Source organism: Acanthisitta chloris, unplaced genomic scaffold, assembly GCF_000695815.1.
Source record: "Acanthisitta chloris isolate BGI_N310 unplaced genomic scaffold, ASM69581v1 scaffold5720, whole genome shotgun sequence".
NCBI classification, from domain to species: Eukaryota; Metazoa; Chordata; class Aves; order Passeriformes; family Acanthisittidae; genus Acanthisitta; species Acanthisitta chloris.
In genome coordinates this window covers 10825-21466 of record NW_008650948.1, presented here as the reverse complement: position 1 = coordinate 21466, position 10642 = coordinate 10825, and the positions used below count along the sequence as shown (strand labels likewise).

General features: G+C 40.3%; 1 protein-coding gene across 1 annotated transcript in view; it reads right to left on the bottom strand.

Moving 5' to 3' along the window:
* TOM1L1 (target of myb1 (chicken)-like 1) overlaps nt 1-10642 on the bottom strand; it is a gene marked incomplete at its 5' end in the record, with an annotated part of 19763 nt that overhangs the window by 820 nt on the left and 8301 nt on the right. The window contains 8 exons of the mRNA XM_009070930.1: nt 259-331; nt 591-678; nt 1528-1588; nt 2089-2185; nt 3318-3435; nt 4772-4832; nt 7248-7381; nt 10272-10388. Coding sequence (XP_009069178.1) covers nt 259-331; nt 591-678; nt 1528-1588; nt 2089-2185; nt 3318-3435; nt 4772-4832; nt 7248-7381; nt 10272-10388 — 749 coding nt within the window. The remainder of the gene's footprint in view (nt 1-258; nt 332-590; nt 679-1527; nt 1589-2088; nt 2186-3317; nt 3436-4771; nt 4833-7247; nt 7382-10271; nt 10389-10642) is intronic.

Sequence of the window (10642 nt, the reverse complement as noted above, 5' to 3'; positions counted from 1 at the left end):
AAATATTGGAGATAATGGACAAACTGCAGCCACTGTCATTTACATCAGTGATCCATTTGGTCAGTTAACTCAGCCTAAGTGGTGTGGTCTGTTATCTCACTCCTGAGACAAAGACCTGGTTTTGGCACCTAAGAAAACTGTACCTACTAAACTATGTATTACATTATTTTATATACATATATACATATATATAATATATGTATTATTATGTGTATTCTATGTATTTTATATTAACTGTATTCTATGAAAGTTACTTACTCAGTGGGAGCCAAAGGATCAAATTCCATTATCTCGTAGTAATGAGATGATTGTGACTTGTTCTTTGATGCAGCTGAAGAATAAAGACAGGCAGACATACCCAGATTTAAATGTGAATGAAAACCATGTTTGCTGCATGTTACTTTTTACATCTTCCTGAAAGCAGCAGATTAGCTGCCCTGGATCCAGCTTTAGATGCCTAAGAGAAGTCATGAGCAATATGAGAGCTTGTTGCTGTTGCTGCTCTTTAACAGCTATTATGTTCCACAGCCCTTAAGCTCTCACAGGAAAAATGTATCTCCATGAAACAGGTGACCTGCAGTGGTTATTACCTGCTGGTGATGGTCCATTCAATGGTGTAGTCTGTCCAGCCTGCAGGTTTACTGGGTGCAGAGGCACTGGGCTTAGGAGAGTTGGCAGCTAAGGACATTAAACAAAACAATGCATGAACAGATTGTGCTAGGAGAACTGGTTTGACTTAACTTATATAACTACTGACTTCTCTTTACTCTCAGACTAATCCAGGTAAAAGTCAGAGGTCAACAGTTAGCAATCCACTTAATCTGCATTCTCCACACAAACTTCAAAGCATCTTTTAGTGTTATCTATAGGACATTTGTACAAGTTACTTCTGTGCCATTTGTTGCACTACACAGACTGAAAGATCTGCTTTTATTTGCAGTTTAAAATAAGAACAATGCATGTGTTTGGGGGCTGCTGCTCATCTTCTCTGTTTGTACTGCCTACCACAGAACAGCATGCAAATTTATCACATCACCTTGAAGCCCCTTCATATTCTTTGCATTCCTTCTCTCATTGGTCTTTTCTCTGCAGCAGAACATTTATCCTACCCTGTACATGGGTTTTAAGTATTTGATTTTATTGCTGGGTTGCATTTTTGTGGGTTTTTTTGGTCTTCTTTTTTTCTTAAATAAAATATCTTATTTGAGGTAGGAAATGCACCAGAGTAACATAATGGCAACAGAAAGATACCTCAACTTCACACAGCAACAAATTACTCACAAATAACAGAGCAACTCCCCTGGGATTGTGCTGCACCCATGGAAATATCCTTTCATATTAGCATCTGTGATATCAATAGAGGAAAGCTGACCTGGTCATCAAGTGCAGTGTGCCCTGATGTGTGGAGAAGGGCCACAGAGCAGATCTTTGTGTCCCGTTTGGACAGCAGTCAGGGCAGGTAGAAACAGTTCTCATTTTGACAGCTGCCAGACAAGAATGATTATTCTGAACATGAGTATTACTCACATTGTTATATGTATGTCCAGCTGGGTTGCTTACACTATTGTTTTGTGCTTCAGTTGCAAACCTAGGAGAGAGAAATACAACCAAAGTAACTAAGAAACCAAACTCTATATTATTATTATTATTATTATGGTTTTTTTCTGCTGGTCTGTCTTTCCTGTATGACACAGCTGAGAGCAGCACAGGCAGGTGGGGCAGTGCCCCATTCACATAGGTCAGGATACAAGGACACCTCTCCCAGCTTGAACTCTTTATGACCTGTGCAATTCACATTTCTCCCTGTCACTGCAGCATTCAAACAAATTCATAGGTATTTCAAGTATGTTTTGCCTGTCAAGATACATTTGTGTCTATGACTAAGCAGTGCTGCAATAGTGGTGTATTTTTAACCCTGTTAAGCAATGTCTAGCACACAGGTAGTTTTCACCTGTTTTATTGGACTAATGTGTAAAAGTAATAAATCCGTGCTCTCAGAGCTTTCTGTACTCATTAGATGAACTACAGAGTACTGACACCTCAGAGGATCTGCTCTCTGTTCCCATTCCTTGCTAAGGGACTACTCACAGGGATTGCTGAGCTTTTGTAGGAGTTGTTGACTCCAACTGTGGATAAACTGATGGATGATGCCTGTTTTTATCTTCAGGGTGTGCAGATATGGAATCTGAAATTCAAAGCAATAATTAACGATCATGTAAACATTATTAAGCAAATGTTAGTTACTTGTACTTTGAACACTGGAAGAGTAAAGTTCTGTTTGGAAGGGCCATAAAGAGTCTGAAATGAATTGCTGTTCATCACATGAAAATCAAAATGCTACTAACTCTGCAAAGTGTTGGATACAAGATATTTATCTGCTGAAGATGTCAGAACAACATCAGCAGTGCTCTATGTGGTAGATACCACTTGAAACTCTTTTCACTATTTCTAAGAGATTAAAATGGAATTCTAGGCATTTATTCCTGGCAGGACATTCACACCTTTGAATTCAGTACATGGACTTCCCCAGAGTGGATAAAAGAGGAGCTCCTGCAAACAACAGTTCAGGGTTCCTGAAGCCAAGTCTTTTTAAACACCAAGTGCCTCCTGAAAAATCTCCGTGCATGAAGAGGGGATGAGAAAAGACTATCTGTGTTTCTTTCTTCCAAACCTACCAGACTGTTTTACAGACCTCACTGGATCAGAAAACAGAGCATGTTCTACTGCTCAAATCTACATAACAGGGGGAAAAGATTATTGCTTCCACTGCAAACAAATTACAGGGAACCTTACACTACCTTACATTTTTCTCCTATGTACACACATCAGTTCTCTTTTTAGGAAGATTTAAGGAACATCCTTAAAGGTAAGGAGTAACTATATTTTCTTTCTTACAAGGAACTTCTTGAATCATCCCCTCATAGCAACTTTTCAATACCCGAAGGGGCTACAGGGAGTCAGAGAGGGACTCTTTTGTTAGGAACTGCAGTGACAGGACAAGGGAAAATGGGTTCAAACTGAAGGAGGGAATGTCTAGGTTGGATGTGAGAAAAAGGTTTTTCCCTGTGAGGGTGGTGAGACACTGTCCCAGGTTGCCCAGGGATGTGGTTGCTGCCCCAACCCTGGCAGTGTTCAAGGTCAGGCTGGATGAGCCTTGAGCAACCTGATCTAGTGAGGAGTTGTCCCTGTCCAGGGCAGGGGGTTGGGACTGGATGATCTGTAAGGTCCATTCCAACCCCTAAATTCTATGGTTCTAAGCTCTTGTTGGTTTATTTTGGGAAACCAGACTGGCTGGGAAAGGAGCATTCATCACTTACTGAGGCCTGAAGGAGACACTGCAGAGTCAGTTTGCACCACTGCCGGCACAGGGGATGGAGAATCTATGGAGAGGTCAAGTAGGTCACTTGAGGGAGCAGATGGCTGTTTCCTGTACTGCTTAACATTTGAGAAAGAGTAAGTTATTTGTGGGTTGGTTTTGTTTTAAAAGAACTTGTATAGTTTTAAATAAATCACCATTTTCACAGAATATCAACTTTTAATATCATAACATGAAAAACTGCCAAGTATGAGAGAAGACCAGGACTTGTGTGTGATAAATAGCTAATGAAACAAAAATGCTTTCCAGGAAAGATCAATTTCAGCAAGGTTGGTGGTTCAAAAAATACAGAAAAACAACTCTGGAGTAGCAAATAGAAAGGACTCCATTCTAAAAAGCCTTTGTGAGCTTGCTTAGACACAGGTTTGGTACTGATTCTCTGTTTCATTACGTGCAATTATTTTCATGCTACTTATTCACGTTACTGAGATTTGATACATACTTAGGAGACTGATTTTTTTCAGTCCTGTTCTGGATGGGAAATGTTCAAGGGTTCCCTTCACTCCTCCTGTGAATATGTTGTAATTAAACAACATGTAGCCAAAGATTTTAATAAAACCACATTTGAATCATGCAGGTTTGGTCACACCAGATGAAAAATAAATAAATAAATAAATATGATGCATTTTAAACTTGGAGACTCCTGAATAATACAAAAATGCACAGACTGCACCATTTGGGCTATTAAATACCAACATCCATCAAACAAAACCATCCACCCACATAACCAGAATGTAGCAATAGTGGCTTTTCAAGGAAAACAAGGTAATTTTCTACCATTTTTTTAATAATTGCAGCTGTATTTCAGCATTCACTGTGCATTTTCATGTTGAGTCCTAGCTGACTACACAATTATGGCTCAGCAGAAGCTGAAACATGTGCAAAACTACATTGGGCAATATAATTAGCAACCATAATTATCAATCAATAAAGGATAGTCATTAAAGGTTTGCTGCAAACCATTATTCTCAACTCAGAAAAAGCTTTGACTCAGGAAAAAAAAACATATTAGTGACAGTGAATTCTGATAGTGCAACAGTATTTCAGTCTGTAAATGCTTAACAGAGAACTAATGAAAAGAAACATTATGGTTTCTCATTTTGTGTATGGCAGATAATTTGCTTAGCTGGAGAGGTAATAAACCAGCATTTGGATAGATCCCTCTCTCATTTCTCCTGCCCAAGCTTCCAGCTTAGATTTGACATTATTTGCTCCTTTAGTTACATGAAATTCTGCAAGTCAGACTTCAGCAAACCAGTAACTAGTATCAGTCTCTTGTCTCCTGTACCTCCCAACTAGAGAATAAAATCCTGCATGTATCCAACGTTACTTTTCACAATGAAAAGCAAGAGGAATGTTTACAGTCCTGCAGTTCATGAGTCCACCCATCATTACCTCTGCACGTTCACGCTGTATCCTCTGGTTCTCCAGAAAACGAACTCTGTTTCGAGAGAACCTGTTGAAGTTGCAGAGTTAAATGTTCATTCTCACATTTCTGTCATGTCATTCAGATGAATATGAAAACAGTTATAAACAAAGTTGGATTATCCAAGGACTCCAGAGGCACCAAACAAGCACTATGGGTGCTGTGTCTGGGGCACTGGTCTCTGCACAGGCAGTGTGACTCCTCCCCAGGGCTGTGGTCCTTGGATCACCTACACTAACATCACCTGCTTTGTTCCGGGGCTCACTCCTGGACACAGCCATCTATTCCAAAACAAACCCAAGGCACAGCTGACAATGCTTTGCCTCTCTTCACCCCACACAGGTGCTGAACATGCACTGTGCCAAATCTGCCTCCTTCTGACCAGAACACTCTTCCAGCTGAGTCCCTGGCTCTTCTGTCCTCAGAGCTGTTTGCATTCCCTCCTGCCCTGCCAGGATGAACTACAGCCCTGTGCTGGCACAAATCCCTCTCATTAGTTCAGGCATTTTAAATATTTGTTGAAGAAAAGGGAACAAAAAAAAATCTACCTGTATAAATGTGTGTGTATTAGGAGTGCTAACAGTGCTCCTGTGGGTGCAGAGGAGCCCCCTAAGTGACATTCAGCATCCAGAAGGTCACAGACTCAGCACTAAGAGCCTGAAGTGCTACGGACATGAGACTGTCTATACAACTGCATCTGCTCTTCGGGGCTACTAAACTAGTGAGACAGAGAGAGAGGGAGTACAGATGCACAGAGGAACAGAATTATAAACCTTTTCGACTGCAGAACACAGAATATTTATGCGAAATCCAGGAAGAACTGAGGAGCTGCAGAGCCACTAGAGGGAGGCACAGTTACACACATGAGGCTCTTTGTTGCACAACTGAGATTGCTCCAGATTTAATTTGGATTCTACATTAATAATCAGAAGCAGAGAATGCAGCATGACTTGGCCTCAAAAGAGTGTGAAAAAGATGCAGCTCGTTCAAGTCAGTTTGCCCTTTACACATCTCATTGTTCAGATGATCCAAATTAACCAAATATGTTTTCATACTTATCAGCTCTAAAGTGCAATGGATATGAACCTAGGAAGATTCATTATATAAAAATCATAATGTTATAGTACTAGAATGCATTAGTTTTCTGTCCAGTTTCATCATGGCAAATTAATTGCTCCTTTCAAGTCTTTCAAGAGGAATTTATGAATTATACCCACAAGCTACTACTCACAATTCAAGAGCTTCTTGGCTTTGCCAATACTCATCAGTTGTAACAAAAATGGAAGTCCATATCTGACTTCAGTGGGTTTACAAGAGCTGAAAAGAATTCCTTTTTTGCTTATTTAAATTAAAAACTTCCTAAAGCAAGAAGTGACCACACAGTTCTGTCAAGGAAGTTGCTGTAAAATACACCAACACTTCTGTAGACATGAGATTTAAGGGCAAATGAACTAAATATCGTCAGGACTAGGCCCAAAGTTTGTGCTGTGACACTTGGAAGAAGTACTGATATTTTCAGTGCAGCATTCAGATGAGGATTAAAAAGAAAAGATGACTAAATTCTATAAATCTGCTAAATTTAATTATGAACCACAGCACTTGATGCATAATGATCTCTAGAACATTTCCTAGCCATGGAATTGATCAGCTGCTTACAATGGAGGGGCAGCTCCTATTAAATCAGAATACTGTTGATGAGTATAACGTGATATTTTGGGGGATAACACTGGAATTTTGAGTTTATAATTGATTTCAGTTTTTCTAGCATCTAGTCATGCTGCCAATGCCGTAACAGCAAACACCCAGGATGTCAATGGGAGCACTGCAGTGCTTTCATGTGTGAAAGAAAGAAACATTTTCTGCTGTAAGACAAGCAGAACAGTGTGTTTCAATCCAGCTGAGAACAGCAAGAGACTCTCTTAGGCGTGCAATGAGGCAGAATGCTGCTCCCTGGCCAACTCCTGCAGTAAAGCTGTCAGAGCTGTTTAGGAAGGAGAACAAGGTTCTTTCCTGGAAGCACAGACACTTAACAGAGGTAAGGACCACCACCAGTAGCAAAGTTTTTGTAGTAGACCGATGACAAATTCACTGGGGCACTACCAAAAAGGAATGTCACATTCCAAAGTGATTTTTGTGTGACTCCATCTGATTTCCTGTCTATGCTGTAAACTTGTTTTACCCCATTCTAATGGTTTTCTAACTACCTTCCTGAACTGTTTCTGAAGGGTTTAGAAGAAAGCAAATACATAATTTTCTCTTTCTGAAATCATGTTTCTTTCCTAGACTTAAGGATAAAATCTGTCTCCATGTGGAGAATCAACTCTAGGCATAGTCCAGCACTTAGTGTCCATTAAGTGTCCATCACTTAATCACAACACCATCTGTCCATTAAGTGCACTTATCCAGTTAGGACTCCAGACATGAGGACAGAGCCCCTGTACTTACCTTTCATGTCCCAGGAGGACATTGTTCAGATCTTCATTTACTTGTATTAACTCAACTATCACATCTTCGTTCTCCACTGTCACCAACAACTCCATGATCCTCTCCTGCATCATCCGACAGGTTTTATATAGTTTCTGCCCAAGGCAAGGGAAGAAAATAAATAACTAAATAAATTTTAACTGTGGTTTTTCAGTTCTGGACACGAAGGGTAAGACATCAAGCACTGCAGACTCACAGGTCCTTAATTCACACAAACCACACATGTTCCCAACACTGCAAAGAGCATAATGTTCACATCTGATCTCTGCAATGCAGGTTCACAACCCCTCCCCTCACTGCCACCACTTCTACCCAATCCCTACCTCTTCACCCACCTTCATTTCTAAAGACATATTTGTCTCTAAAGTCTAAATTACAAACTGCAAAATAACAAAGATCCCTCTGGGTGATGTAAAGCAAACGTGATTTGATCCTGCTTGAAGTTGATTAAACTCAGCAGGATACTTGGATTTAATCCTGTTCAACGTCTGCTTGAAGAAAAGACAATAGTAGTCTGAAGGTCAGAAGTGCTCTGAGACTCAAGTCTCTAGCTCTAACTATTCTTCTACGTGGGGAAGTCTGAATGCACTTCTGAGAAAGTAACACAAACCTTACAGAATCAGCTGATAGGAGAACTAGGAGAGTTTATTGAGCAGAATTTTCCATTATTGCCAGCTGAAATGGAAGACAGTTTGTTTATATTACTCTCCTCTGCAGATTTTGCATGTTCAAAGAAACAAATTCTTTAGCAACAGGAACTTCAGCTCAGCCAACATTTTTTTCCCTCCACTGCATTTGCAAATGCTGGCTGGCTCTGCTCAAGGAAACAAAAAAAGGAGTGGGAAAATGACTCTATTTGCACACTGCTATTGAGAAATTGCTCTGGGATTATTTTCAAAGTGATTTTTTTTCTCAAAAAATATACTTCCTGGAAATAAATTATTTATGTAAAAAGAAATTTGGTACCCCTTTGCCAAACCTGATTACAGAGTACTGTACCTTTCAGTACTGTTATCTTCACAGCCCAGGATAAAATACACAAAAAATGTATTCAGCTTAATGCCTGTAATTACATTTAAAACCTGACTCCACACTTTACTACCTGATCTGCATTTAAAAAAATGTGCATTTCTTATGGCTCCATTTCACAGGCAGAGTAGCTCCTTTGCAAGTATCAATGCTCATAGAGAAGGAAATTGAGACACTCATTTCAGGCACGGATTTGCCAGGCTTTGCTCCTCATGCACTCTCCTGTTTTAAAAACCTGCAGTTTTACATTGAAGGACTACCAGCTGGAATAACAACCCCCAGTGATTCCAATACATTTGTGCTAATTCTTACCAGCTGCTGATCTGGACCCAACTTCCTGCATGTCCATCTAGTTTGTCTATTCACTGTCCAGTACAAAAGTTTGTTTCTGTTCTTGGCTGATGCTGAGGTATTCTTTAACTACTGTTATTGCCCTGCACATTATTTCAAGTGAGATCTGGTATCTCAAGCCCTGTCCCAAACAGGGTGGAGAACGGGAGGAGCCTGGCCACTAATGAAGACAGAGAACCGAAAACATGTTGCAGTGATCAAGTTCACCCTGTTACACTTTTATTGAATCCAGGTAATCAGGACTGAAATTAACCTCTCCAATTTACCCAAAACCTAAACAGCAGCTCCTTTTTCTCTGACAACAAAAGCTTAATCCAAGCATCCAGGTAGTGCCATAAACAAAAGAGAACATTAAACACTGTTCCAGGAACAGACTGGCCATGCCTAATGCTTTATACCTCTAAGTGCACAGGGGAAAAAGAATGGAAAGAACAACAGTCAAAGGAATGAGTTTTCAGTCACTCTCCCACATATGGGAACTCCACACCCTGTGCTCAACCTTTTGCCAACAATTTTATTACTGGGAGTGTCAGTAAGAATCCACTGGTTTACTGTGGGCAACCGAATCTGTGCACCCACGTGCAGCAGGGCCACAGCAGGAGACAGGAAAAGAATGACACACTTTGCCTGTTTCCCAACCAGAAACACTTCCCTTGTCATGGACTGGACAAAGGTGACCCAACATGTTAAACCACTGTGCTCTCCATGGCAGTCAGCAAGGGTGACTTGCAAAGGAAGATTTCTGCACTGGGCAGAAGGAGTGCACTCAAGGTTTGCAAAAATTACATCAGTTCTCCAAAACATTTAATGCTGTAAAATTGCCAAAAATGCTTCCTCACCATGGAACTTTGGAGATAAGCTTAGAAACAGAAGGGTGTGATAAAAGCTTTTTAAATGGTTGCAGACAATATGAAACAGAAAAATGACCACTGGCATAGGTCTATTGAAAGGCTAAAGTAATGCCTCCACTTCTAATCTCTAAAACAGAAAATACAGCATGAGAAGTGGAAGAAATGACATCACAGAAGGAACATTACACGTTCACTGTCAGATCTAAACTGGACTATTGCAATACACTTCCTTCAGGCTACACTTTGAGAGTGTGTGGACCTATCCATGGCAGAGCAAGCTCCCTAATCTTTGAGGTCACACACCTAAAACCAAGGCTTCACATTCTGCACTGGCCTTCAGCCTTCCTCTGAGGGATTGGTAATAATAAAGAGAGCACTGCAAACTCCAGGACGGATATGAGAGCAGGACTGTGTCATCATCTCTTTCCCACAAGGCAACTGTGATCAACTGGAATGTTCTCGGGGCTGTTTGACAGAACATGCTTAACAGAGAACGCTCCATTATGAAATTCCTTTGCCCTTGGAATTCCCTAGAGCTTCAATTTGCATTGTAAGCTGTATTGTCCTTTCCTGACTATCTTGATGTCAGAGGAAGGTGAAGGAAACAAAAGAAACATGAGCAAAACCAGAGACCTAAACCTGTTGTTGGATTCCATTTGGCAATCTGAATCCAGATGTTAAAGGAAAGGAAGCAACATATTTTAAAATCACCCTTAACCAAAACAATATGCCCTATCAATGAATTATGAAATACCTGTAAAAGATTCATATCATCTGGATTTTCAGAGCCAGGAGCATTTTCTTTTAATATTGATGACATGACTCTCACGTTCATTTTTGCCATATCCAGTTCACTGTACAGTTTCCCGATCTGTGGAGATCAACAGGAGAATATTGTGTGGGTGAACAGAGCAAACAGAATAATTCTTACCTGTAATACATATTTTCTTCCCCATTAGGTATTATATGGGCCCAATTAACATTATTTTACTCCAGTGACATGCCATGAAAATGAATGGAATTAGTTCAGCTTTCATACGTGCAATCAAACTAAGATCCAAGTCTGATAGCACTCCTTGTTTTCCTTACACGGTTAATCCCCCTCACTAATGCTACTGTTACTCC